General features: G+C 45.2%; 1 protein-coding gene across 17 annotated transcripts in view; it reads left to right on the top strand.

Moving 5' to 3' along the window:
* Positions 1 to 25,425, top strand: part of kif1aa (kinesin family member 1Aa) — a 290,591-nt gene that overhangs the window by 154,887 nt on the left and 110,279 nt on the right. For all 17 annotated transcript variants that reach the window (XM_041175369.1, XM_041175336.1, XM_041175327.1 and 14 more), the window contains 6 exons: positions 1,415 to 1,595; positions 3,066 to 3,138; positions 4,519 to 4,612; positions 6,298 to 6,446; positions 8,141 to 8,319; positions 13,191 to 13,328. In XM_041175369.1, coding sequence (XP_041031303.1) covers positions 1,415 to 1,595; positions 3,066 to 3,138; positions 4,519 to 4,612; positions 6,298 to 6,446; positions 8,141 to 8,319; positions 13,191 to 13,328 — 814 coding nt within the window. The remainder of the gene's footprint in view (positions 1 to 1,414; positions 1,596 to 3,065; positions 3,139 to 4,518; positions 4,613 to 6,297; positions 6,447 to 8,140; positions 8,320 to 13,190; positions 13,329 to 25,425) is intronic.

Below are 25,425 nucleotides of genomic sequence, written 5' to 3'. Positions count from 1 at the left end.
GCCAACATCACTAAGAACAGTTCATCTAGCTTTTGTCACATTGCTGTTTGCCAGAGTTTACTGTGCGTAAGTTGGCTGCCATGTTACTCAGATTACAACAGTAGCTACACTTCAAAAGCACTTCAATGGCTGTAAAGTACTTTGGGACATGAAGACTGCTATAGAAATGCATCTTTCTACCCTTTCCCATTCTTTCTTGATTAATCATTCTTTGAGTGAAGAACTTCTTGATATCTTCCCTGAAGTTATTGTTTGCTAACTTGTACCTAGGTCCCACTCTTGTAATTAAATTTGAAGTAATATTCCTGTTTATCTTCTCTATTCCCTTATCTACCTTATGTATCTCTGTAAGATAACCTCTCAGGTGCTCCCCTCGCATGCTGAAAAACCACAATTCTCTAGTCTCCTCTCAAAGCTCAATCTTTCGATCAACCTTAGAGCTGTTCCCTCCACTAGTTCTATTAGAAGAGTGTCATCCTTGTATCTGGGTGACCAGAACTGGGTGCAGTACTCAAGGTAGAGTGTGAACAGGCAGGTTCTGCTCAAAGGGAGCCACACTGTTTCATTCAAAATTTAGGTACAAATAGATTCTGAGTTTCCAATGCTGGGCATTCAGAAAGGACTAATTATACACAAAATGGCCAGAATTTTATAAGGAGGTAGAGGCCCCAATCCCCTAGCTTAAAAGTCTGAGGTGATCCTGCCTCCACTTGATCGGGACACCCCACAGTGATTAACGGCCATCGGGCTGTTAATTGGTTCAGGGTGAGTATTCCGTCCCCATCTGGGAGGAAGTTCTGCCTCCAACAGCTGCTGGCCAATTAATTGGCTGGCAACTCTCTAGTCCCTGCAGCACCACTGAGAGTAGTGGCCAGAACTGGGACTACAGGAAACCCACAAAAATGAGGAGGGATGAAATCGGATACCAAAGTAAGTCTGGGGTTTTGCTGGGGCCGGGCTGGCAGACCCTGGTGAGAGGAGTGGAGGACCACATTTAAGAGGGTGATAAGGGAACACACGAGGGTCTGGGGAATGCTGTGGTAGGTGGGGCCTAGGTTCAGTTCAGGGTGTGCAACCCATTCAGCCCACCAAAAGGCCACCAATTTCACCTGGCAGCCTTGCTATGGGGCGTGGACACCTTTCTCTGCTGGTAAAATCTTGGCAGCGGTGTGAGGAGGTCCTGGAGTGGCCATTATGATCTCAATTGGCCCAAGGATGGTCAGGCAGCCCTGCACTCCATGTCGCTGGTGGAGATTGGTAGGGGATGCCACCATAGCAGCCAATTTTACAGCAACTCCCCCTTACGACCCAGCCCATTCTTGTGGGGGCTGAAAAATTCCACTCAATGTTTCTCATCAGCTGAAGCACTTACCTTCCAAATTGAGACAACTTCTCCATTTCTTTTTCTTCAAAGGAAACCGTATCATTATGGGGAAGAGCCACGTCTTCCGTTTCAATCACCCTGAACAGGCCCGTCAAGAGCGTGACAAGACACCCTGCGCGGAGACACCAGTGGAGCCTGTGGACTGGGCCTTTGCTCAGCGGGAATTGCTAGAGAAGCAGGGCATCGACATGAAGCAAGAGATGGAACAAAGGTAAAAGGAAGAATACTGGAAGAATTTGGGTTAAAAGAGGGGATAAATGGCAGATAGCTGGTGAAATTCTTTGGTTTAAAGCAAAACAACCCATCAAATGGGCATGAGTTCATTTAGCCTAACCACAATGATCTAATTTTTATACAAACCACTAGCATTTAGAATCCTGGAAGTATTCAACGGATGCGTACTGATTCAGTACCTTTGATTTATCGGCCCAGCCCTTGTGGCACTGGCAAGTCTTCATAAAATCTTAATGAACCTCATTGCACAAACCTCTCAGTGAGACTGCTGATTTAGATCCAAATTAGGGATAGTTTTTTTCACTCAATGCCAATGCTTCTCCATTAATTTATGGTAACCAATTAAGTCAAATTCTGTTTCTGTTATTTTGGACCACATAGGTTTGACCATGCTTTGGAGTCATACTTGTGATGTGATTCAATTCATATTTTTGTGAAAATATATTGCTTTGAAAATTGATAATCCCATTGGCCCATGGAAGGCACGTGGCCAGGACACTGCAGAGGGAGCTTGGAGTCAGTCTGCAAGCTCTGTTGTGTTTGATGGGACTGTGTAGAGGGAGTTTCGTCTGCATCTAACCCATGTTATGCCTGACCGAGGAGGTTTTTTTATTCTTCCATAGGATGCGGGTATCACTGGCAAGGCCAGCATTTGTTCCCCATCCTAATTTGCCCTTAAGAAGGTAGTGATAAGCCATCTCTTGAACTGCTGCAGTCCATGTGGTACAGTGGCACCCACGGTGCTGCTGGGAAAGAAGTTCCAGGATTTTAACCCTGCACAGTAAAGGAACAATAATTGTAGTTCCAAGTCAGTATGGTGGAATTTGCAGTTGGTGGTGTTTCCATGTGTCTGTTGCCCTTGTCCTTCTAGGTAGTAGAGGTTGTGGGTTTGGAAGGTGCTGCTGAAGGAGCTTTGACAAGTTGCTGCAGTGCATCTTGTGATGGTGCACACTGCTGCCACTTTAAGTCGGTGGTGGAGGGAGTGAAAGTTTAAGATGGCCGATGGGGTAATGATCAAGCGGGCTGCTTTGTCCTGGATGGTATCGAGCTTCTTCAGTGTTATTGGAACTGTACTCATCAAGGCAAATGGAGTGTATTCCATCACACTCCTGAGTTGTGTTTTGTAGATGGTGGACAGGCTTTGAGGAGTCAGGAAGTGAGTAACACACCTCAAATTTCCAGCCTCTGACCTGCTCTTGTAGTCTTTGAAGGGACAGCATTGAGGAAACTTTGCTCTATATCTAACCAGTATGATACCTGACATAGGAATGTTTGGTGACACAGCTTTGAATGACCTTTGCCATAGGGGACACCCAACCTAGTTCCCTAAGGTTATTTCCACAAGTGGTTTAATTATATTCCCCATTGAAATGATTTGTAGTGTTCTGTGATGCCTTTTTTGAATCAGCCTGAGAAAGATATTTTACCTTGTTAAATTGCTTCTCAGGCTTCAGGAGCTAGAAACTCAATATCGGAGAGAAAAGGAAGAGGCTGATTTACTATTGGAGCAGCAGAGACTGGTATGTGCCAACACAGTTTCTTGAAATTCACTGAACCAACAGCAAAAGCTCTTAGTTACCTTATTTAGCTATTCCCATCTGCACCAGCTCTGTGTATGCACCATGATGCAGTGAAAGTGGACCCTGTGTAAAAACTCGTGGGTTAATTGGTGTGAGTTAGGAACAGGAACTGGTCAGAACCAACCTGTTCTGTTTATCTGACAGCCCCATCTTCTAATTCTTCTGTCTCTGCAGTTAATGTTTCTTGAACATGTTCCATCTCAACAGGCCTTCCACAAATCTAGTGCTTCATAAGATCTTAAGACATTCAGTGAAACCCTGACTGAAAGAAAGAGAAGCTCACCTAAGCCAAAGGAACAGTTAAAGTGCAGAAAGTCATAGATTACAATCAAAAGTTGGTGAAGAGGGATGAAGGGAAGAGCTTACAACAAGCGAGTTCTCTTTCCTGCTGTGAACTGGATTTAGAACCTGCTTGAGTGAAAGTTAATCATCCATTCTATTCTACTCAGGTTTCTGAAAGTGTTCCTTAATCTGTGATTCCAGCCTGGAATTTCAGATGCTTTGTCACCACAGGGCAATTATTTGATCCCAAAAAAACTGTTAATCCACGCATGAAATTATACAACACCCTTCCCATTCACTCCCATTGTATAGAATTCTAATGAACTAAACCACTTCATTTTTACTCTCATTGAGAGGTTCAGTAAATCAATCCCTTTCCTATTCCCTTTCCTATTCACCCCCATTAGATAGACTTCTAATGACCTAATCCTCTTCCCATTCACTCCTATTTTATAGAAGCCCAGTGGCCTGAACTCCTTTCCATTTTCTTCCACAGTAACGGACCAAATGTTTTTCCTTTCACTCCCATTGCACAGAATTCCAAAGGACCAAATTGTCTTCCATTCATTCCTGCAGTATGGAATTCTCGTGGACTAGACCTTTTCATATTTATTCTCATTGCACATAATTACAATGGACCAACCTTTCCTATTCGTTCCAGTGGGATAGAATCCCAATCATTGCTCACTGGCTGTCTTAGGTCAGCAGATTGACAAGTATGGAACACAGAAAAAAAGAATGGACTCTGGTTAGCCTGCACACTTCCCTTCATAGCATTTAAAATCCTGTGACTATTCAACAGCTACTTAAAAATCAGTACTTTAGATTTAAGGGAAAACAGTATTTACCAGGCCCAGCTTTTGTGGCATTGGCAAGTCTTCATAAAATCTTTACATACCTCACTGTATCAATGTCATGGCAGAAATGTCAGTGTACAGATGATGATATTTACTGAACAGAAGCATTCTCCTTTAGAAGACAACAAGTAGTGTACAGCTATGCTTTTTTTAACGATTTGTTTTAACCCTCCCTTACCAGGACTATGAAAGCAGGCTCGAGGCCTTACAAAGGCAGATGGATTCCTGCTTCTACCCAGAGAATGCACAGGAAGATGAAGAGCCAGAGGAGGAAGGTGAGGGATACAGTCCTCTCCATTTTTAATCTTAATCCTTTTCACTGATTTCTGACTCGGGTCCATGATCAGTGAAGCTGGTGGAGCAGTATAGGTGGCTTTTGCATTGTGTACAGGATTTATTAACACTTATAGAAAGGCCTGACACAGCATGGGTCTGCAACTGTGATCTCCCACAAACTGAGTAACTGGTCTCAGCTATGCTCCAACTAAACTATGAGTACTTTTCCAAGGGAAGGAAAGAGTCCACAAAAAGCTCCTTGAGCACACCACCTGCAGTTCTTTTTTTATTGGTTCATGGGATGTGGGCGTCGCTGGCTAGGCCAGCATTTCATGATCATTCCTAATTACCCTTGAGAAGGCAGAGGTGAGCTGCCTTCATGACCTGCTCTGGAAATGGATGGGATAGTGGGTCAGACACTGTCCTTTCACACTCTGGGACTGGGTGGGTTAGTGGGTCAGACACTGTCCTTTCACACTCTGGAGCTGGGTGGGACAGTGGGTCAGACACTGTCCTTTCACACTCTGGGACTGGGTGGAAAAGTGGGTCAGACACTGTCCTTTCACACCCTGGGACTGTGTGGGACAGTGGGTCAAGCACTGTCCTTTCACACTCTGGGACTGGGTGGGACAGTGGGTCAGACACTGTTCTTTCACACTCTGGGACTGAGTGGGACAGTGGGTGAGATACTGTCCTTTCACACTCTGGGACTGGGTGGTACAGTGGATCAGACACTGTCCTTTCACACTCTGGGACTGGGTGGTACAGTGGATCAGACACTGTCCTTTCACACTCTGGGACTGGGTGGGACAGTGGGTGAGTCACTGTCCTTTCACACTTTGGGACTGTGTGGGACAGTGGGCCAGACACTGTCCTTTCACACTCTAGGACTGGGTGGGAAAGTGGGTCAGACACTGTCCTTTCACACTCTGGGACTGGGTGGAAAAGTGGGTCAGACACTGTCCTTTCACACCCTGGGACTGTGTGGGACAGTGGGTCAAGCACTGTCCTTTCACACTCTGGGACTGGGTGGGACAATGGGTCAGACACTGTTCTTTCACACCCTGGGACTGGGTGGGACAGTGGGTGAGATACTGTCCTTTCACACTCTGGGACTGGGTGGGACAGTGGATCAGACACTGTCCTTTCACACTCTGGGACTGGGTGGGACAGTAGGTCAGAACTGTCCTTTCACACTCTGGGACTGGGTGGGACAGTGGGTGAGTCACTGTCCTTTCACACTTTGGGACTGTGTGGGACAGTGGGCCAGACACTGTCCTTTCACACTCTGGGACTGGGTGGGACAGTGGGTCAGACACTGTCCTTTCACACTCTGGAACTGGGGGCACAGTGGGTCAGACACTCCTTTCACTCTCTGGGACTAAATGGCGCAGTGGGTCAGACACTGTCCTTTCATACCCTGAGACAGTCTGCTCATTTAAGGAGCCTAAGTCATCTCAGTTTGTCTCATTGGAGAAAGTTCATAACACTGCTTATAACTTATCATCTACCTCTCACTCAGAGTGATATGTGGATAGGTATGGTAGGCCTTGAGAACTCTGGTGGAGTAAGCCATTGAGGCATAATGTTGATGTAGGAAGGGTCATCCTGTTGTGACATGTACCAGGCCTGATTCCTGAAATTTTTGTTGTAATATGTTTTCCATTGTTGCCTTTCTGCACAGTGCAATGGACAGAGCAGGAGTTTGAGTTGGCCCTATGGGCATTCCGTAAGTGGAAATGCTACCAATTTACCTCCTTGCGGGACCTGCTCTGGGGAAACGCCATCTTCCTGAAAGAGGCCAATGCGATCAGTGTAGAGTTGAAGAAAAAGGTAATCAGCAAGTAGTGCGATCTATTAATCTGCTGTGTGGTTATTAGCCAAATTCAATTGAGCAAAATCTGACCATGACCCTATTATGTCCTGTGAGCAGGAGGTCTGAGAAATCATGCACATTGCCTTTATGCATGTCATCAGACTTTTAAACTCAACACATGCTTTTAAAGTACCTCCAGATACGTGGACATAACTCTGACAGCCTCTGTATAAACCTTGTAAACATTTCAGTCAGGTCAGGTCTTGATGGCCTAGAGAGTGAGGAAGGACAGCACAATCAAGTCAGGCAAGAAGAGGTTACTAAGTTACTGTGAGGTGAGACCACAGAGAGACATAAGACCAGAAGTAGTTTGAAGTTGACATAGCACACATGGAGAGCCTGTGGAGCTGAGAGAATATGAAAGGGAAGGTGGGGGAAGGATAGCAAACAAATCCAGAGCTCTCTGGATGTTAAAAGAGATAGAGAGTAAGATAGAGCAGAAAAAGGGTAGACAGATGTCAGGTGGATAATACAATTGAGAACTAGATTGAATTATAGAAGGTTCAGAGATGAAGTTAAAAAACAAAGGAGAGGTAAGGAGAGATTATGAGAAGGGACTGGTAGTTAATATAACAGGGAGTCCAAAAGTCTTCTATAGTACATATAAATAGTAAAGGAGCAGTAAAAGGTGGAGTGAGGTTGATTTTGGACCTAAATGGGATTGTAGCATGGAGGCAGGAGGCATAGCTGAGGCGCTAAAAGAGTAATTTGCATTTACCAAGGAAGAAGATGCTGCCCAAGCCGTAGTGAAAGAGGAGGTAGTGGACACCCTGGGTGGGTTAAAAATTGTTAAAGAGGAGGTATTAGATAGGTGGCTGCACTTAAAAGTTGATCAGTCACCAAGGTCAGGTGAAATGAATCTGAGGAGGCCAGAAGGCCTCCTCCTGTTCCGTAACCATTTATTCTATAATTCCATACCTGTTGACTTTGTTGAAATGGTAACCAAGGAAATTGATGGAATTGAAAAAGAATTCACAGAGTATTGATGGGAGGAAGACCTCAGCTGGCGTAAATGTTAACTTATGTTCAATGCTAACTAGGTCCAGCTATTATAGAGGAAATTGCGAACCTGAATCAATGGAGGAGAAAATAAGATAGAGCTTGGTTCCCTCAGTTTAAAGTGGAAGCTTACCCTCTCATGAAAGGGTTACATGCAGATAATGAAAACAGAGATCCAAGAAGAGATCACTAGATCCAACTGTACGAGTGAAAGAGAAGCCATTGGCAGCAATATAGGGACTGTTGAGAAATTGGAGGAGGATGGAGTTATCAACTTGCCAAAGGCAAGAGAGGTCTAGCAGGACAATGGAGACAGTGAGCCATGGCCTCAGTCACACAGGATGTAATTTGTGACTTTGATATGTGATCTTTGTATTGTGGGCAGGGCAGAAACTGGATTAGATGGACTCGAATATAAGCATTGATGAGAGAGATGGGAGCATAGTTGTAGGGTAAAAATGCATTCCAGGACATGTGAGAGAGAGGGAAGGTGTGCATCATTGTTGGTGCTGAGAGAAGGCACCCCAGTAAAACTCCCCATGCCCCCAACTTTACAAATCAGATATGCCATTAAACACGTGGGCACCAGAAATATAGGTTCTGTAAAGGACCACAGAAACATGTTTCAAAATTTTGCCTTCTATTTAAACAGGTACAATTCCAATTCGTGCTCCTCACAGACACTTTGTACTCCCCTCTACCTCCTGACCTCATGCCTCCTGATGCAGTCAAGGACAGGGAGAAGCGACCATTTCCACGTACCATTGTGGCAGTAGAAGTCCAAGACCAGAAGAATGGAGCGACACATTACTGGACCCTAGAGAAACTCAGGTACGAGGAAATACAAGGTGTCAATTAACAGGAGAGAGCCAAGGTTAGATCATAAACAGTCCCAGAGTGTTTAACAACAGCTACTGGAAACAAGGCCTCCAGGAACTTTCAAACATATATTAAACATATACAACTATATGCAGGGATAGATAAGCCCAAGGCTCCTTCCAGAAGAATCTCTCTCTGAGTTCTAGGAACACGTGATCTGACATCACTAATGACGTTAGCTATTAGCATAATAGCTATTAACCTTTATACTGCATCTCCCTCCAAGTCTTTCATTCTCCTCATTAAATATTTACACACACTTCACCCCCCCCTCACCACCACCACTAGCACAACCACCACCCCCCACCCCAACCCACCCCAAGCCCACATCCCACAGCATCTCTTGTGGCAGTGGCATTGATCTCTGATTGTATTCTCAGTTCTGTTAGAGGATGTATGTTCTCCATATTCTTCTTGGAACTCACTTAAATCAGTAGACAGGGATTCCTGTTTCTAGGGTACAGTATAAAGGAGATAAACAGACATTCTCATTTATTTCTTCCTGTTTGTACCCCCTTTATAGTTGTGCTGCTGGCTACTCTTTCTTGAATGTATGAGACTTGGTCAGCTTCTGTTGAGGTGTGTATAGCTGTAGTGGGCCTGCAGATCTTCTGATACAGCAATTCCATTGCCTGGCAAAAGTGTCTATTGCATCAGTACATTCAATGATTCCTGTGCCGGGAATGAATGCTGTGCAATCCCAATGAATCCAATGGACAAACAGAAGAATGAAGATCATTCTCAAGTGGAGGTGATGATACTTTAGTTCATACTGTGGGGTTTTGTCTTTCTGCTTGTGGCTGGTCAGCATTCGCATGCTCTGCTTTCACGCAAGTGTGAGTTTGCTGTTCACTAGGATTGGCACTTCAAGAACTTCAGCAGGCAAGGCAACAAATCGAATAGAGCTGAATGTCACCTTGGGTTCTGTTACTATATGGTGTTTTATTAGATTAGGCTGTTGTACTGCTGCCTCCTCTAGATTCGAAGAGGTTACAATTCCTTGTACATTTGAAATGTGTGTGAGATCAGTAGCTAGTACATCAGCAGGAATTCACCAAGGCTCCTTAGACAGCGCCTTCCAGACTAACAACCACTACCATCTAGAAGGAAAAGGGCAGCAGATAATTAGGAACACCACCACCTGGAGGTTTTCCTCCAAGTCGCTCACCATCCTGACTTGGGAAATATATCACCGTTCCTTCACTGTCGCTGGGTCAAAATCCTGGAACTCCCTTCCTAACAACACTGTGGGTGTACCTACACCACATGGACTACAGCGGTTTAAGAAAGCAGCTCACCGCCACCTTCTCAAGGGCAACAAGGGATGGACAATAAATGCTGGCCCAGCCAGCTAAGCCCGCATCCCATGAATGAATAAAAAATAAATTCAGTCAGTTACTCTTCAGCTTTGACATCAGGGTTTGGGGGGTCAGCTTTGTGTTCTGCAATTGTCTCACTAACCATTTTAGGAGCTTCTGTTCCTGGTTTCTTTTGTGAGAGCCAGTGCCTGTACCAGGTTGTCCTCTGGTAAGGACATCATTGTCCTTACTAGAAAAGTGGATTGGCATCCTGGTCATATTCATCAGTAATGTTCTGGTCACACTCATCCGTGGTATCTTGGTTGTGGTCTTTACCTGCTCTCTCTTCAAAAAGTAATGCATGTTCCAGAATTTCCACCTCTGGCCATGGTGATCGGTGCTCCAGGCTCCATCTTCACTATTCTCTCCTCAAAGAAAATGCAATCTCCAGAACATCCTCCTGTGGCTGCAGGTTTGGAGCTTCCTCTATGGAGACTAATTCAAACCGTTCTGGGTCGCCTTTCTACAGAAACTGGTGAGTAAAGGATCTGCAACTTCATACCAGCTTTTCTGCTTAATAAAGGGCAATCTTGATTGTGAGCAACATACAAAGTGTCAGTAAGTTCTCTGGCATTACATCGAAGTGTAACTGCCCTTGCACCTTCAGTGAGATACCCCTGGACCGTAGGGTCAAGATGGCTGGAGAAACTCAGGCTTCAGCCACTGTGCTGTATCAGAAGAAACTGACACACCCACTCCCTTGACCTCTTTAAAATGGTTTTGTGGCCATTTACTATGATATCTGCACCATAAAAAGTTCCCCTTGGATTTTGCAACTTCACCCAAGAATGGCACTTCATGTTCCTCTGTGTCTTCTATTTCCAGGATACTGAATGATCTCCCTTTAAAGTTTGGAGTAGTAGGCTTTCTTTTGTGGCATACCACTTTAAAATGGCCCTGCCTCCTACAGAAATGGAAGGACAGTCTTCATGCCAATGGGGTTTACTTGTGCCACAACGGAAGCACTGGATAACGGCAGCAACTGCTTCCTCTTTGTTCTGTGTCTGCTTTTTAGTGGATGAGCTGGTATTGGTCACAAACTAGACTGAGTCAGTAGTCTGACTCCACAAAGGCAACTTGGTTCTGCTTTGTAGCTCAGCCTGTTTCACTGATTGCACTGCCTTGGACAATGTTAAATCCTCCTTCGAATGCAGAAAATCAGATAAGGCTTCATCAAGCACTTCCACCACAATGTCATCTCAAATGAGTTAATCCTGTAAAGCCCCATACTCGCAGCAATCAGCCAAACAATACAGGTTATTTATGAAAAAGTCAGCAATTTCTACGAATTCCTGAGTGCATCTGTTAATCCTATGAGACTGAAATATGAATCAAAGGCCTTAATAACCATTTCATAGGTCCTCATTAATACTTTGCCTTATTAAAATGTCATCTGCACTGTTGGATTGGAATAGAGGAGTATGCTGACCTGTTTTTTATCAGGCTTCTGTGCTGGCCCTGAAGTGGCCCTCTACCTGTTGAATCTGTGATATCCAGTTTTGCCAGTACGCTGCTTGGACAGGGTTTTCCATGTGGTCAAAGGATTTGGGCAGAGGTAGTCCTTTTTCCATGATGGTCTGTTACTTTTAGTCAACCGTCTTTGGACTCAATTGGCGCTTTTCCCTCTGATTCTCTGGCACAGTTGTTCCCTGTCTTCCTTGTATTTGATGGCTTTCACTTTTCTGCCACCGTCGGTTTCCTCTGGGATTTTTGCTATTCAATAAGTTTACCACTGCCACCATGAAGTATTATCATAAATGGTCCCAAGGTGTGCTTAACCCCAACTACTGGAAACAAGGCCTGTAGGGACTTTCAAACATTTATTAACTATATAAAATGATGTACAGGGATAGGTAAGCATGGGGCTCCTTCCAGAACCACCTCGCTGAGTTCCAGTGACATGTGATTTGACATCACCGTTGACATATATTAGCCAGTAGCATAATAGCTATTAACCCTTTATACTACAGTTGCCTGAAGCATTGGTCTAGGTGGGGATACTATGCATAGGAAGACAAATGAGGTAAGTTATCAACACAACATCAACCAAATGCTAGACTAGCGTAATCTATGTACCTGCGCATATAGATAGCAGCATCATTTTGAACCTGAAAAATGGTTCTGTTTCATATACAGTACAGAGCAAATGAAATAAGGTTGCACTTTCTGAGCGGACGAGAGTATGGGTCAAAGTATAGGATCAATACTTTGTGGTTATGTAAAAGATCTGTATTATTGCTCATACCCCTAGCTAGTGAGGCTCTGTCTATGAAAACTCCTCTTGCTCCTCAAGTTAGAAATGCAGGCCCACCAAGAACTTTGAGTTAAGGTTACCTGCTTGGAGGTATTCAAAATTCATCCCAGAACTCTGTTTAAAAACAGCCACTTGCAGACTGGTTACTTCCAATAAAAAAGAAATCTGCTCAGGAACAGAAGAAGGCCATTCATCCCCTTGAGCCTGTTCCACTATCTATCATGGCTGACCTTTGCCTCAATACCATACAGATAAACCCTCTACAGGCCCAAGGTCTGAGGTGATTCCAGGTACTAATCTCACCAGCCTCTTGGTAATCCACTAGAAATGGGTGCCTCTTGGATGAAATAAGTGTAAATTGAGGCTCATGGAGATTCCCTTCAACCTCATTTTGATGGGTACAATGCAGGCTCAGGTCCAAATTTGCCTCCTTTTTTACATCCTGGAAATCTCTAGACTGAGTAAAGAAGATAAAGACCTAGTGTAATGGTTCCCTGGAGCATTTTTCCTCCCTGCTAACATCTGGGAAATGAGAATTTCCCTAGGCACGAGGCAAAGCAATATCAGCACCCATATATTTGGGTAGTCCAATCACTTCTTGAATTTTAGTGGCATCTCCTCTTTAAGCAGCAGCAAAACCTCTCACATCATTCACTGGCCTACTTCATTACATCCACACATTTACTTTTACTCCTTCAATTGTCCTACAATTTTCCACAGTAAAATCTAACTGATTATCCCGGCTTCTCTCAGATGATAAATTTCCTTTTAACTTGTTAGTTGTCCACATAACATTACTGCATCAACAATTTTAGTACTGCTCACATATTCGAATTAGTGCTAAAAGGGAACACTTACAAAGAAATGCTTAATAACTGGGAAATGCCCAATCCTATAATTCTCCTGTTCATGCCTAATAGTGCCCATGCATCAAGTATGTTTGCTTTATAGCTGTCACATTGCTCAACGTGAAAATCCGTGTGCCATTCTTTATCCCTCTTTACTTGTTGGTCCTGGTTCTTTTAAACCCTGTCAACCTCTGCTAAAGTCACTGTCAAGTCACACCCCAGAACCAGTGTGAACAGCAAGGGGTGTAAATTGTGTGAAGTTGCATTTACCACTGCTGCCTGGATGGTTCCTCACCTTCTTGTGCCCAGCAGCTATGAGGATGCAGTTGTAATTGCTGTGTGTTGGATTCCTACCTCCTGCAGGCAGAGACTGGACTTGATGCGGGAGATGTATGACCGTGCTGCTGAAGTGCCTTCCAGTGTGGTTGATGACTGTGACAATGTTATGACGGGTGGGGATCCATTTTACGATCGCTTCCCATGGTTCCGGTTGGTTGGAAGGTAAGAGTGTTTTAAATTCCTTTTCTGGAATTGCTCATCCTAAGTCTAAACATTGTAACACTCTGTGGATATGAGCAGTGAAGCCAAACGGAAAGTTTGATTAATCTGAATTTGAAAGGCTCCAAATTGTTCCCATTCCAGTTTTGATCGATTTGGATTAAAATTAGAATTCCCATTTCTTTCAAGAAAGAGCCCAGAAGGAGTTAAATCTCATTGCTTAATGACTTGCACAGCACCCTAGTTCTCCTTCTGCCAGCAGGTAATGCTTCACACTAACGCAATTAGGATCTGGATTTTTTGTTCCAGTTGCCCAGATGTGAATGGACACTGCTCATTCCTAGCGTTGTCTCCATGGAAATAGCAACAGGAGGCGAGAGAGGGGCAACTGTACTCTCTCGACTCTGACTGCTGGTTTTCTCTGGAGTCCCAACCTGTTTTCACCTGAATGATACTGAGGCATTCTCTACAGTCCAGCCTGCAGTAAGGGTCTTTTCCTTAGTTTAGAGGTGCTTGACTAATCCAAGTGTAGCTATCCAACCAGTCCAATTGAGGTGGCACCAAACACAACTCGGCAGCAAGATGTGCCAATAGCAATTCCCACCCCCTTGCCCACAGTTCTTGTAGTTGTGCACCCAGGAAGGCAAACAGGTATATTACACATTCTCAGGGATTGGGTGGTATTCACAGTGAGAGCATGCCACTCACATATAATTCTCTGTTTTTTTTTATTTGTTTTCTGGGCGTGGTGACTCTGGCAAGGTCACATTTATTGCCCATAGTTATCAGGAGAAGTTGGTGCGAATTTTCTCTTTGAGCCATTGCAGCCCTTGTAACGCTGCAGCTCCTGCAAAGGAATTAGTTAGGGCATTCTAGAACATTGACCCAATGACAATGGAGGAATGGCCATTTGTTTAATTTATCCTGGGATTTAGCCAGTATTCACAAACAAGAATGTGATGCTCAACCACATTCCTTTGATTCTTTATGACCTTTGGTTTTCCTTTATTCAGCTGCTGCTTTTCAGTTTTTCTGCCTCATGTTAATGACACCAGTTTCTTTGACCCACTGACCTGTCCCTCACCACTGGGAGAGATGCTGTGCCATTTCACCTCTTGAGCAGCAGATTTGTTTCCCTCCAAAACTGTGACATCAAAAAGATAGATAACAGTATCAACCCACAGCAAGATCTGTAAGATGAATAGCTCATTGTTTTGCAGGCTCACAAGCTTCTATCTACACCTCAGGGGCAGGAAAACAGTAACTTTAAATCTCACTGAATAATATTCATTACAAAGACATGAATTTGATCATGTAAAGCTCCTTTTCCACTTTTTAAAGTAAATGTTAACCAGTTTTTATTTGTACTATACTCTTAGAGTTGAGCACATAATCTAGGCTGATAGTCTAGTGCAGTACTGAGGGCATGCTGCACTGTTGGACGTATCAACTTATAGATAAGATGTTAAACCAAGACCCCACTTGCCCTCTAAGGTAGATGTAAAAGATCCCACAGCACTATTCAAAGAAAAGCAAAGGAGTTCTCCCAGTATTTGTCCTTTAATCAACACCAATGAGATAGATAAACAGGTCACTCAACTCACTGCTGTTTATGTTACAGATGATCAGATCATTTAATTTTCGAAATGCACTGTATAAATACAAATCTTTCTACCTTTCGTACCTTCTCTGACTCATTACCTTTCTCCCTCCATCCCATCTCTTGCCAACCTTTTTTTTTCTTTCTTTTTCACTCACATACTTTCAATTGGCACTTCACTCTCTCCAATTTTCAGTATCACTCTGACAATCATCCTTTACTCTGTCCTCTCTCCCCATCTTGTTTCACAGATTCTGCTCTAATTGCATCTTTTGCAATTTCAAAAACCTCGGTCATGTAGCAAGGTGATAGCCAAACCTTTCAACACAGTGCTCATTCTTCTTCAGTTCTCTGCCTGAAGGCAGGTCTGATCCACAACGCCACGACCTCCACCATGGGTGGGGCAAGGAGGCAGGTCCTGAATCCACCCTAGGCAGAACAGGGATTGAACTCCATGCTGTTGGCACCAACCTGACCATCCAGCCAATTTAGCCAACCGGCCCCCCAAGGAGCCTAAGTTGCTACGGCAACGCACACTTTTACATGTGTGTCGTAGCCTGGAACTATGGATAGTAATGGTAGAGGCTCCAATTTCTTTCCATCACATGGCTGACCAGGAATCTCTCCCACTATTGCCCCCTGCCATTGGCGTGTGTTGGAAGGATCTACAAATTGAGTTTCAACCTGTTTGGACATGTTATGAATACACCTTCCTTAGTGATCAAGTCCTGGAGTGGGACTTGCACTCGGAGCTTCTGACTCAGATGCAGGAACTCTACCCACTCTGCCACAAGACCTCCAGTGCTCATTACCAAATGGCAATATTTCACAGGAACAATCCTGTATTGAGGAAGCCAGAGCTGAATTAACTCTGCCTCTTCTCATAGAGTATATCCCTACCTCTCACCAGGTATATTTTGTCCAGTAATGTGGGCAAGCACAAGAGAAATTAGGGGTTGTATCTTAGTCTGGGAGGGACCTGAGAACACTGGGATCTGACATTAGGAACAGCCTGTGTTCATGGGCCAGTGCAGGTTCCAGTGATTTTCCCCCTGCATCTCTGGCCAAATGATTCCCTGATAATACAGTGACAGATGCAGAACTACTGCCCAAGGTCTGCTCCAACCAGAAACTGGTGCAACACATGCAGCTGAGAGAAACGCAGGAGTTTTTGCCTCATTCAGAGACAGCAGGATGTCATGCTGAGTCGGAAAAGACTGTAATGGGTCCCAGTGCCTAATGCTGAAGCATGAGTGATCACAACAGAACTATTGACCAGACTTGGTATAGGGCAAAAGTACAGTGAGTTCCAAAGCTGGTACAGGGAAGAAGAGCAATGTGGATTGAGGTCCTAAAATGGAACAGGAAGGGTGTGTGCTGGGAATTGTGATCCTAAACTGGTTCAGGGAAGGAATGCGCTGAGAGTTGAGATCCTAAATTGAAGCAGGGAGGAAGTGTCTTTGGGACTGAGGTCCTCATGTGGAGTGAAGATGTGTTGGTGATTGAGGTTCTAAACTGGTGCAGGGAGGGGTCCTAATGTGAAGCAGGGAGGGAGTGTGCTGACGATTCAGACTATAATCTAGAATAGGGATGCAGTGTGGAGGGAATGAAGGCCCAAAACTGGAATGATTGAATCCAGAGGCTGACCATTGCAGAGAGGCTGGACTGTAAGAGAGAGTATCAATCTAAGGGATATCACAATATCACATCCGTGAGGAATGTTTCTTTGGTTATGTCTTTGGTTTTTAAACAGAGAGAGCTGTGGAAAACGTTACCAAAAAATCTCTATGGTGTATGAATTCTGACTCGTGTAGAACACTAGTAAAACTTTATTTATTCTGATATTTCAACACCACCAACAAAACAAGGCAAATAACTTGATACTATAGTACAAAATGAATGGGCCATAATGCAACTGGTCAGCGAATTAATTGAGTCAGTACGTCACCAGTGATGTAATCATTGGATCACTGTGAAAGCAGTCAAGGCTGATCTGCTAACTCCATACAGATTCTTTAATACCTTGGTAACAAAAATCTATCAATATCAGTGTTTAAATTAACAATTGATCTGGTATCAATTGATGTTTGTGGAAGAGATTTCCAAACTACTATCACCCTTTCTGTATAGAAGTGTTCCCTAATTTCATTTCTGAAAGTTTTAGCTGTAATTTTTAGATTCTGTCCCCAGACATAAACTCCCCAACCAGTGGAAATATTATCTCTCTACTTTATCTGTTCCCCTTAATATATTCAATCAAATCACCCCTTAACTTTCTAAATTCTTTGGAATACAGCCCCAGTTTATGTAATCTCTCCATGTAGAACCATAGAACCACAGAAAATCTAAGGCACAGAAAGAGGCCATTCAGCTCATCGTGTCAGTGCTAGCCAAAAAATAAAAAAATAAAAACTAGCTGCCCATTCTAATCCCACCTTCCAGCACCTGGTCTATAGCCTTGCAGGTTACAGCACTTCAGGTGCTGATCGAGATAGCTTTTAAATTAGTTGAGGGTTTCTACATCTACCACCAAACCAGGCAGTGAATTCCAGACACCCACCATCTTTTGGGTGAACTAATTTTTCCTCATGTCCCCTCTAACCCTTCCACCAATCACCTTAAATCTGTGCCCCCTGGTAATTGACCCCTCCTCTAGGGGAAACAGATCTTTCCTGCCTACTCTACCTAGGCCCCTCATAATCTTGTACACTTCAATTAAGTCACCCGTCAGCCTCCTTTATTCCCAAGAAAACAGCCCTAGCCTATCCAATTTTTCTTTATAGCTGTAATTTTCAAGCCCTGGCAACATGCAATCTAATCTTATGGTCCAGGTATGATTCTGGTAAACTTGTTCTTTCTCCAAGGCTAATATATTTTTCCTAGGGTGTGGTACCAGCTGTGGTCTAACCAAGACTTTGTATAGCTGCAGCATAAATTCTACCACCTTGTATTCTACTCCTCTAGATTTAAAGGCCAGCATTCTATTAGCCTTTCTGATTATTTTCTGTACCTATTTTTCACCCATTTGCAAAGTACCTTGTTCTGTTCTTTTGCTCCAAAGTGAATGGTCTACATTTGTCTAAATTGAAATCTGTCTGCCGCAGTTTCGCTCATTCTCTTAATTGATCAACATTTCCCTTTAATTTTACGCTTCTATCCACATTGCTTACAAGGATGCCTATCTTTGTATCATCTGAAAACATAGATATGTGGTTTTCTAGTCCATCATCCAGGTTTTTAATAAATATGGTAAATTGTTGAAACCCAAACACTGATTGGCCCTTGAAGGCCAACTGGACACATCCTGTCAATTGGAGTATTGCTGCATTATCCCTACACTTAGTCTCCTGTTACTCAAACAATTTCCTAACTCGGTCAATGATTTGCCTTCAATTCCACGAGCTTCAACTTTAACCAACAATCTATCGTGAGGGACTATATCAAATGCCTTCTAGAAGTCCATATAAACAACATGCATAGACATTACTCTGTTCCCGACTTCAATCACCTCTTCAAAAAAGTCAGTCAGGTTTGTCAGGCATGAACTACCCTTTGCAAATTCATGCTGGTTCTCTGTGATCAGCTGAACATTTTCAAGGTGTTCAGTCATACAATGTTTAATTATAGACTAGTATATATAGCTTATAGACTCATCTTTCTTAAATAGTGGGTTGATGTGCAGATTTTCAACCTAAAGGAATGATATCTGAATCAAGAGAACTTTTGAAGATTATACTTAGGCTAACTATAATGTTCTCACCTAATTCCTTTAAAACCATGGATGCAAAACATCTGGTCCTAGTGATTAGTCACTCTCGAAAGCCATTATTATCTTCATTACTGTTATCTTGCCTGTGTTAATTTTGGTGAGTCCTTGTCCCTGGTCCAGTATTAGTTTCCTTTGGATCTCTGTCGTGCTGACTCCTTCCTCCACTGCAAATACTGACGCAAAGTAATTTTTCAGCATGTCTGCCATTTCCTCATTTTCATTAACAATATCACTGTTGTCAGATTTAATTGCTCCTGATCACCTTTATCCTAATTTAATTGTAGTCATTTACTGTGTTGATTTTGATGGTCTTGCAAGTTCCCTTTTGTATTCACTTCTGCAGCTGTTACTGTTTTTTCACCTTTTTCTGTTTTTGGTATCTTTCCCATTTATCAGGATTGATGCAAATTTTTGCATTTTTGCGTGCTTTCGCTTTCAGTTGTTTTGTTGTCTCTTATTTTTTAGCCATTTATGGCATGGCTTTTTTTTAAACAAGTAGTGCCCTTGTCCATTAGGGGTATAAACTATTCCCATATCATACTACATTTTTTGAACACCTCCCACAGATTTTCTGTCGTTTTGCCCATTACCAGACTTTCTGCAGACAGTGTCTGTCTCAGTGGATTGATGTCAGCCTTGCCTAAATCTAGAATCATAGTAGTGGTTTCATGTTTCTCTCGTTCAAACACCACGTTAAATTCGAGCAAATTATGATTCCTATTAGATAAATGTTTACACACCATTAACTAAATTTGGCTCATGACTAAATCTAATATGACACCTCCTTTTGTTGGTTCAAGGACACATTACTGCAAAATACTGAGCTGAAGACACTCAAGAAATTCTCAACCTTTCTGACACCTTGTACTGATCATTCCTGTGCCCCATACCCTCCAGTGATCACTCCTGATGCTGCACACCCTATACTGGCACGTGCTAGTTTGCTTGTCCCAATCTATATGAAAGTTAAAATCCCCTTTCTGCCTTTGCAACATGCTTGTCAAATCTCTGCATTTATGCAATCTACCACTTCACAGCTGCTTCCACTTTGAACGTGGACAATTAATGCCCACTTAAGGACCTCTTCCCACCACTGATGGTATTCAACCAGCGGTGGGTGGGGCAGTTGCCACGCAGCGAGCCCACAAAGGATAACACTGTTGTGTTAGCTTATGGGCTCCCAGGATAGGCGAGATCCCTATTGTCAGGCAATCAGTGCCTGGTCGAGGGACTGGTATCAGGAAGGGGTGCCTGCTAAGATCAAAGCCCAGCCTTTTCCTCCAATGCCCCCTGTGCCATCCAACCAGTGACCTCCTCCCAAAGATCCCCATCCTCACTCACCTGTGACCTGGTTCCCTTGCTGATCTTGGCCTCTGATGGGTGCATTACCAGCACTTACCACTGCTCCCCAGTGAATGAGGAGCTGCTGACCTCTGATTGGCTCTTAAGGAGTGGAATTGTTGCCCCCCCCCCCCCCCCCCACCCCCCAGGGTCATTGAATCTGGAGAAGGCCTGCCACTGGCCACTTAAGTGCCTGACTGACATTTAATATGGCAGAACTACCCCAAAGGAGGTGATGCAGGGCTCTTACCAGCACTCCCACTGGTGCCAAGACCCCTGTCACCAGGATTAAATTTTGCCCCATGTGATTCCCTCGAAGTTGAGTTTGTGCCTGCAGTTAATTCAATTAGTTCCTCCACTCCGTGCATTTCTATAAAGAACTATTAATTGGGCCACACACACTAATCTGTCCTTCAGCTTCAATGGTGAAACATGTGAGTAAAACAATCAGCGCAATCATTGGATCAGCGTGAGTTCAGTCAGCGCAATAATTGAGTCAGTACAAGGCCAGTCAGTGCAATCATTGGGTCAGTGCGAGTCCAGTCAGTGCAGTCATTGGGTGAGTACAAGTCCAGTCAGTTCAGTCGTTGGAGCAGCACAAGTCCAGTCAGTTCAATCATTGGGAGAGTGCGAGTCCAGTCAGTGCAATCGCTGGGTCAGCACAAATCCAATCAGTTCAATCATTGAGTCAGTGCAAGTCCAGTCAGTGCAATCACTGGATCAGTGCGAGCCCAGTCAGTGCAATCATTGGGTCAGTACGAGCCCAGTCTGCGCAATGATTGGGTCAGTGTGAGTCCATTCAGTGCAATGATTGGGTCAGTGCAAATCCAGTCAGTGCAATCACTGGGTCAGTGCAAGTCCAGTTAGTGCAATCAGTGGGTCACTGCAAGCACTGTCAGTGCAATCATTGGATCAACACAAGCCAGTCAGTGCAATCATTGGGTCAGTGCGAATCCAGTCAGCGCAATCATTGTGTCAGTGCGAGTCCAGTCAGTGCAATCACTGCATCAGTGTGAGCCAGTCAGTGAAATCATTGGGTCAGTGCAAGTCCAGTCAGTGCAATCATTGGGTCAGTGCGAACACAGTCAGTGCAAAAATTGAGTCAGCGCGAGTACAATCAGTGCAATCATTGGGTCAATGCGAGACCAGTAAGTGAAATCATTGGGTCAGCGCAAGCCCAGTCAGTGAAATCCTTGGGACAGCTCAAGTGAGTCAGTTCAGTCATTGGGTCAGCACAAGCCCAGTCAGTGCAATCACTGGGTTAGTGCGAATCCAATCAGTGCAATTATCGGGTCAGTGCGAGCCCAGTCAGTGCAATCACTGAGTCAGTGCGAGCACAGTCAATGCAATCATTGGGTGAGTGCGAATCCAGTCAGCTCAATTATTGGGTCAGTGCGAGTCCAGTCAGTGCAATCACTGGGTCAGTGTGAGCCAGTCAGTGAAATCATTGGGTCAGTGCAAGTCCGGTCAGTGCAATCATTGGGTCAGTGCAAACCCAGTCAATGCAATCATTAGGTCAGTGCAAACCCAGTCAGTGCAATCATTAGGTCAGTGGGTTCAGCCAGCGCAATCATTCGGTCAGTGCGAGTCCAGTCTGTGCAATTATTGCGTCAGTGTGAGTCCAGTCAGCACAATCACTGTGTCAGCGCAAGCACAGTCAGTGCAATCACTGGGTCAATGCGAGCCAGTCAGTGCAATCATTGGGTCAGTGCGAACCCAGTCAGTGCAATCATTGGGTCAGCGCAAGCCCAGTCAGTGAAATCATTGGGTCAGTAGGCGTCCAGTCAGTGCAATCACTGGGTCAGTGCAAGCCCAGTCAGCGCAATCACTGGATCAGTGCCAGCCCAGTCTGTTCAATTATCGGGTCAGTCCGAGCCCATTCAGTGCAATCATTGGGTCAGTGTAAGCACAGTGAGCTCAACAACTGGGTCAGTGCGAGCACAGTCAGTGCTTTCATTGGGTCAATGTGAGCACAGTCAGTGCAACAACTGGGTCAGTGCGAGCACAGTCAGTGCAACAACTGGGTCAGTGCGAGCACAGTCAGTGCAATCATTGGGTCAGTGTGAGCACAGTCAGTGCATCAACTGCGTCAGTGCGAGCACAGTCAGTGCAATCATCGCATCAGTGGGAGCAGTCAGTGCAATTATTGGGTCAGTGTGAGCCCAGATAGCGCAATCACAGGGTCAGTGCCAGCCCAGCCCAGTCAGTGCAATTACTGGCTCAGTGCGAGTCTAGTCAGTGCAATCATTGGGTCAGCGCAAGCCCAGTCAGTGAAATCATTGGGTCAGCAGGCGTCCAGTCAGTGCAATCACTGGGTCAGTGCAAGCCCAGTCAGCGCAATCACTGGATCAGTGCCAGCCCAGTCTGTTCAATTATCGGGTCAGTCCGAGCCCATTCAATGCAATCATTGGGTCAATGTAAGCACAGTCAGCTCAACAACTGGGTCAGTGCGAGCACAGTCAGTGCTTTCATTGGGTCAATGTGAGCACAGTCAGTGCAACAACTGGGTCAGTGCGAGCACAGTCAGTGCAACAACTGGGTCAGTGCGAGCACAGTCAGTGCAATCATTGGGTCAGTGTGAGCACAGTCAGTGCATCAACTGCGTCAGTGCGAGCACAGTCAGTGCAATCATCGCATCAGTGGGAGCAGTCAGTGCAATTATTGGGTCAGTGTGAGCCCAGATAGCGCAATCACAGGGTCAGTGCCAGCCCAGCCCAGTCAGTGCAATTACTGGCTCAGTGCGAGTCTAGTCAGTGCAATCATTGGGTCAGCGCAAGCCCAGTCAGTGAAATCATTGGGTCAGCAGGCGTCCAGTCAGTGCAATCACTGGGTCAGTGCAAGCCCAGTCAGCGCAATCACTGGATCAGTGCCAGCCCAGTCTGTTCAATTATCGGGTCAGTCCGAGCCCATTCAATGCAATCATTGGGTCAATGTAAGCACAGTCAGCTCAACAACTGGGTCAGTGCGAGCACAGTCAGTGCTTTCATTGGGTCAATGTGAGCACAGTCAGTGCAACAACTGGGTCAGTGCGAGCACAGTCAGTGCTTTCATTGGGTCAATGTGAGCACAGTCAGTGCAACAACTGGGTCAGTGCGAGCACAGTCAGTGCAATCATTGGGTCAGTGTGAGCACAGTCAGTGCAACAACTGCGTCAGTGCGAGCACAGTCAGTGCAATCATCGCATCAGTGGGAGCAGTCAGTGCAATTATTGGGTCAGTGCGAGCCCAGATAGCGCAATCACAGGGTCAGTGCCAGCCCAGCCCAGTCAGTGCAATTACTGGTTCAGTGCGAGTCTAGTCAGTGCAATCATTGGGTCAGCGTGAGTCCAGTCAGCGCAATCACTGGGTCAGTGGGAGTCCCGTCAGCGCAATTATTGTGTCACTGCAAGTCCAGTCAGTGCAATCACTGGGTCAGTGTGAGCCAGTCAGTGAAATCATTGGGTTATTACAAGTCCAGTCAGTGCAATCATTGAGTCAGCGTGAGTCCAGTCACTGTAATCACTTGGTCAGTGTGAGCCAGTCAGTGAAATCATAGGGTCATTACAAGTCCAGTCAGTGCAATCATTGAATCAACGTGAGTCCAGTCAGCTCAATCACTGGGTCAGTGCGAGTCCAGTCAGTGCAATGATTGGCTGAGTGCGAGTCCTGTCAGTGCAATCATTGGGTCAGTACGAGCCCAGACAGTGCAATCACTGTGTCAGCGCAATGGTTGGGTCAGCACCAGCCCAGTCGGTGCAATGATTGGGTCAGTGCGAGTCCAGTCAGCGCAATCATTGGGTCAGTGCAAGCTCTGTCAGTGCAATCATTGGATCAACACAAGCCAGACAGTGCAATCATCGGGTCAGTGAGAATCCAGTCAGCACAATTATTGTGTCACTGCGAGCCCAGTCAGTGCAATCACTGGGTCAGTGCGAGCCCAGTCAGTGCAATCATTGGGTCAGTGCGAGCCCAGTCTGCGCAATGATTGGGTCAGTGTGAGTCCAGTCAGTGCAATGATTGGGTCAGTGCAAATCCAGTCAGTGCAATCACTGGGTCAGTGCAAGTCCAGTTAGTGCAATCAGTGGGTCACTGCAAGCACTGTCAGTGCAATCATTGGATCAACACAAGCCAGTCAGTGCAATCATTGGGTCAGTGCGAATCCAGTCAGCGCAATCATTGTGTCAGTGCGAGTCCAGTCAGTGCAATCACTGCATCAGTGTGAGCCAGTCAGTGAAATCATTGGGTCAGTGCGAACACAGTCAGTGCAATCATTGAGTCAGCGCGAGCACAATCAGTGCAATCATTGGGTCAATGCGAGACCAGTAAGTGAAATCATTGGGTCAGCGCAAGCCCAGTCAGTGAAATCCTTGGGACAGCTCAAGTGAGTCAGTTCAGTCATTGGGTCAGCACAAGCCCAGTCAGTGCAATCACTGGGTTAGTGCGAGTCCAATCAGTGCAATTATCGGGTCAGTGCGAGCCCAGTCAGTGCAATCACTGAGTCAGTGCGAGCACAGTCAATGCAATCATTGGGTGAGTGCGAATCCAGTCAGCTCAATTATTGGGTCAGTGCGAGTCCAGTCAGTGCAATCACTGGGTCAGTGTGAGCCAGTCAGTGAAATCATTGGGTCAGTGCAAGTCCAGTCAGTGCAATCATTGGGTCAGTGCAAACCCAGTCAATGCAATCATTGGGTCAGTGCAAACCCAGTCAGTGCAATCATTAGGTCAGTGGGTTCAGCCAGCGCAATCATTCGGTCAGTGCGAGTCCAGTCTGTGCAATTATTGCGTCAGTGTGAGTCCAGTCAGCACAATCACTGTGTCAGCGCAAGCACAGTCAGTGCAATCACTGGGTCAATGCGAACCCAGTCAGTGCAATCATTGGGTCAGTGCGAACCCAGTCAGTGCAATCATTGGGTCAGCGCAAGCCCAGTCAGTGAAATCATTGGGTCAGTAGGCGTCCAGTCAGTGCAATCACTGGGTCAGTGCAAGCCCAGTCAGCGCAATCACTGGATCAGTGCCAGCCCAGTCTGTTCAATTATCGGGTCAGTCCGAGCCCATTCAGTGCAATCATTGGGTCAGTGTAAGCACAGTGAGCTCAACAACTGGGTCAGTGCGAGCACAATCAGTGCTTTCATTGGGTCAATGTGAGCACAGTCAGTGCAACAACTGGGTCAGTGCGAGCACAGTCAGTGCAATCATTGGGTCAGTGTGAGCACAGTCAGTGCAACAATTGCGTCAGTGCGAGCACAGTCAGTGCAATCATCGCATCAGCGGGAGCAGTCAGTGCAATTATTGGGTCAGTGTGAGCCCAGATAGCGCAATCACAGGGTCAGTGCCAGCCCAGCCCAGTCAGTGCAATTACTGGCTCAGTGCGAGTCTAGTCAGTGCAATCATTGGGTCAGCGTGAGTCCAGTC

This window comes from Carcharodon carcharias, chromosome 2, assembly GCF_017639515.1.
Source record: "Carcharodon carcharias isolate sCarCar2 chromosome 2, sCarCar2.pri, whole genome shotgun sequence".
Taxonomy (NCBI): domain Eukaryota; kingdom Metazoa; phylum Chordata; class Chondrichthyes; order Lamniformes; family Lamnidae; genus Carcharodon; species Carcharodon carcharias.
The sequence above is the reverse complement of the archived record's forward strand: the minus strand, read 5'-3'. Positions and strand labels throughout refer to the sequence as shown.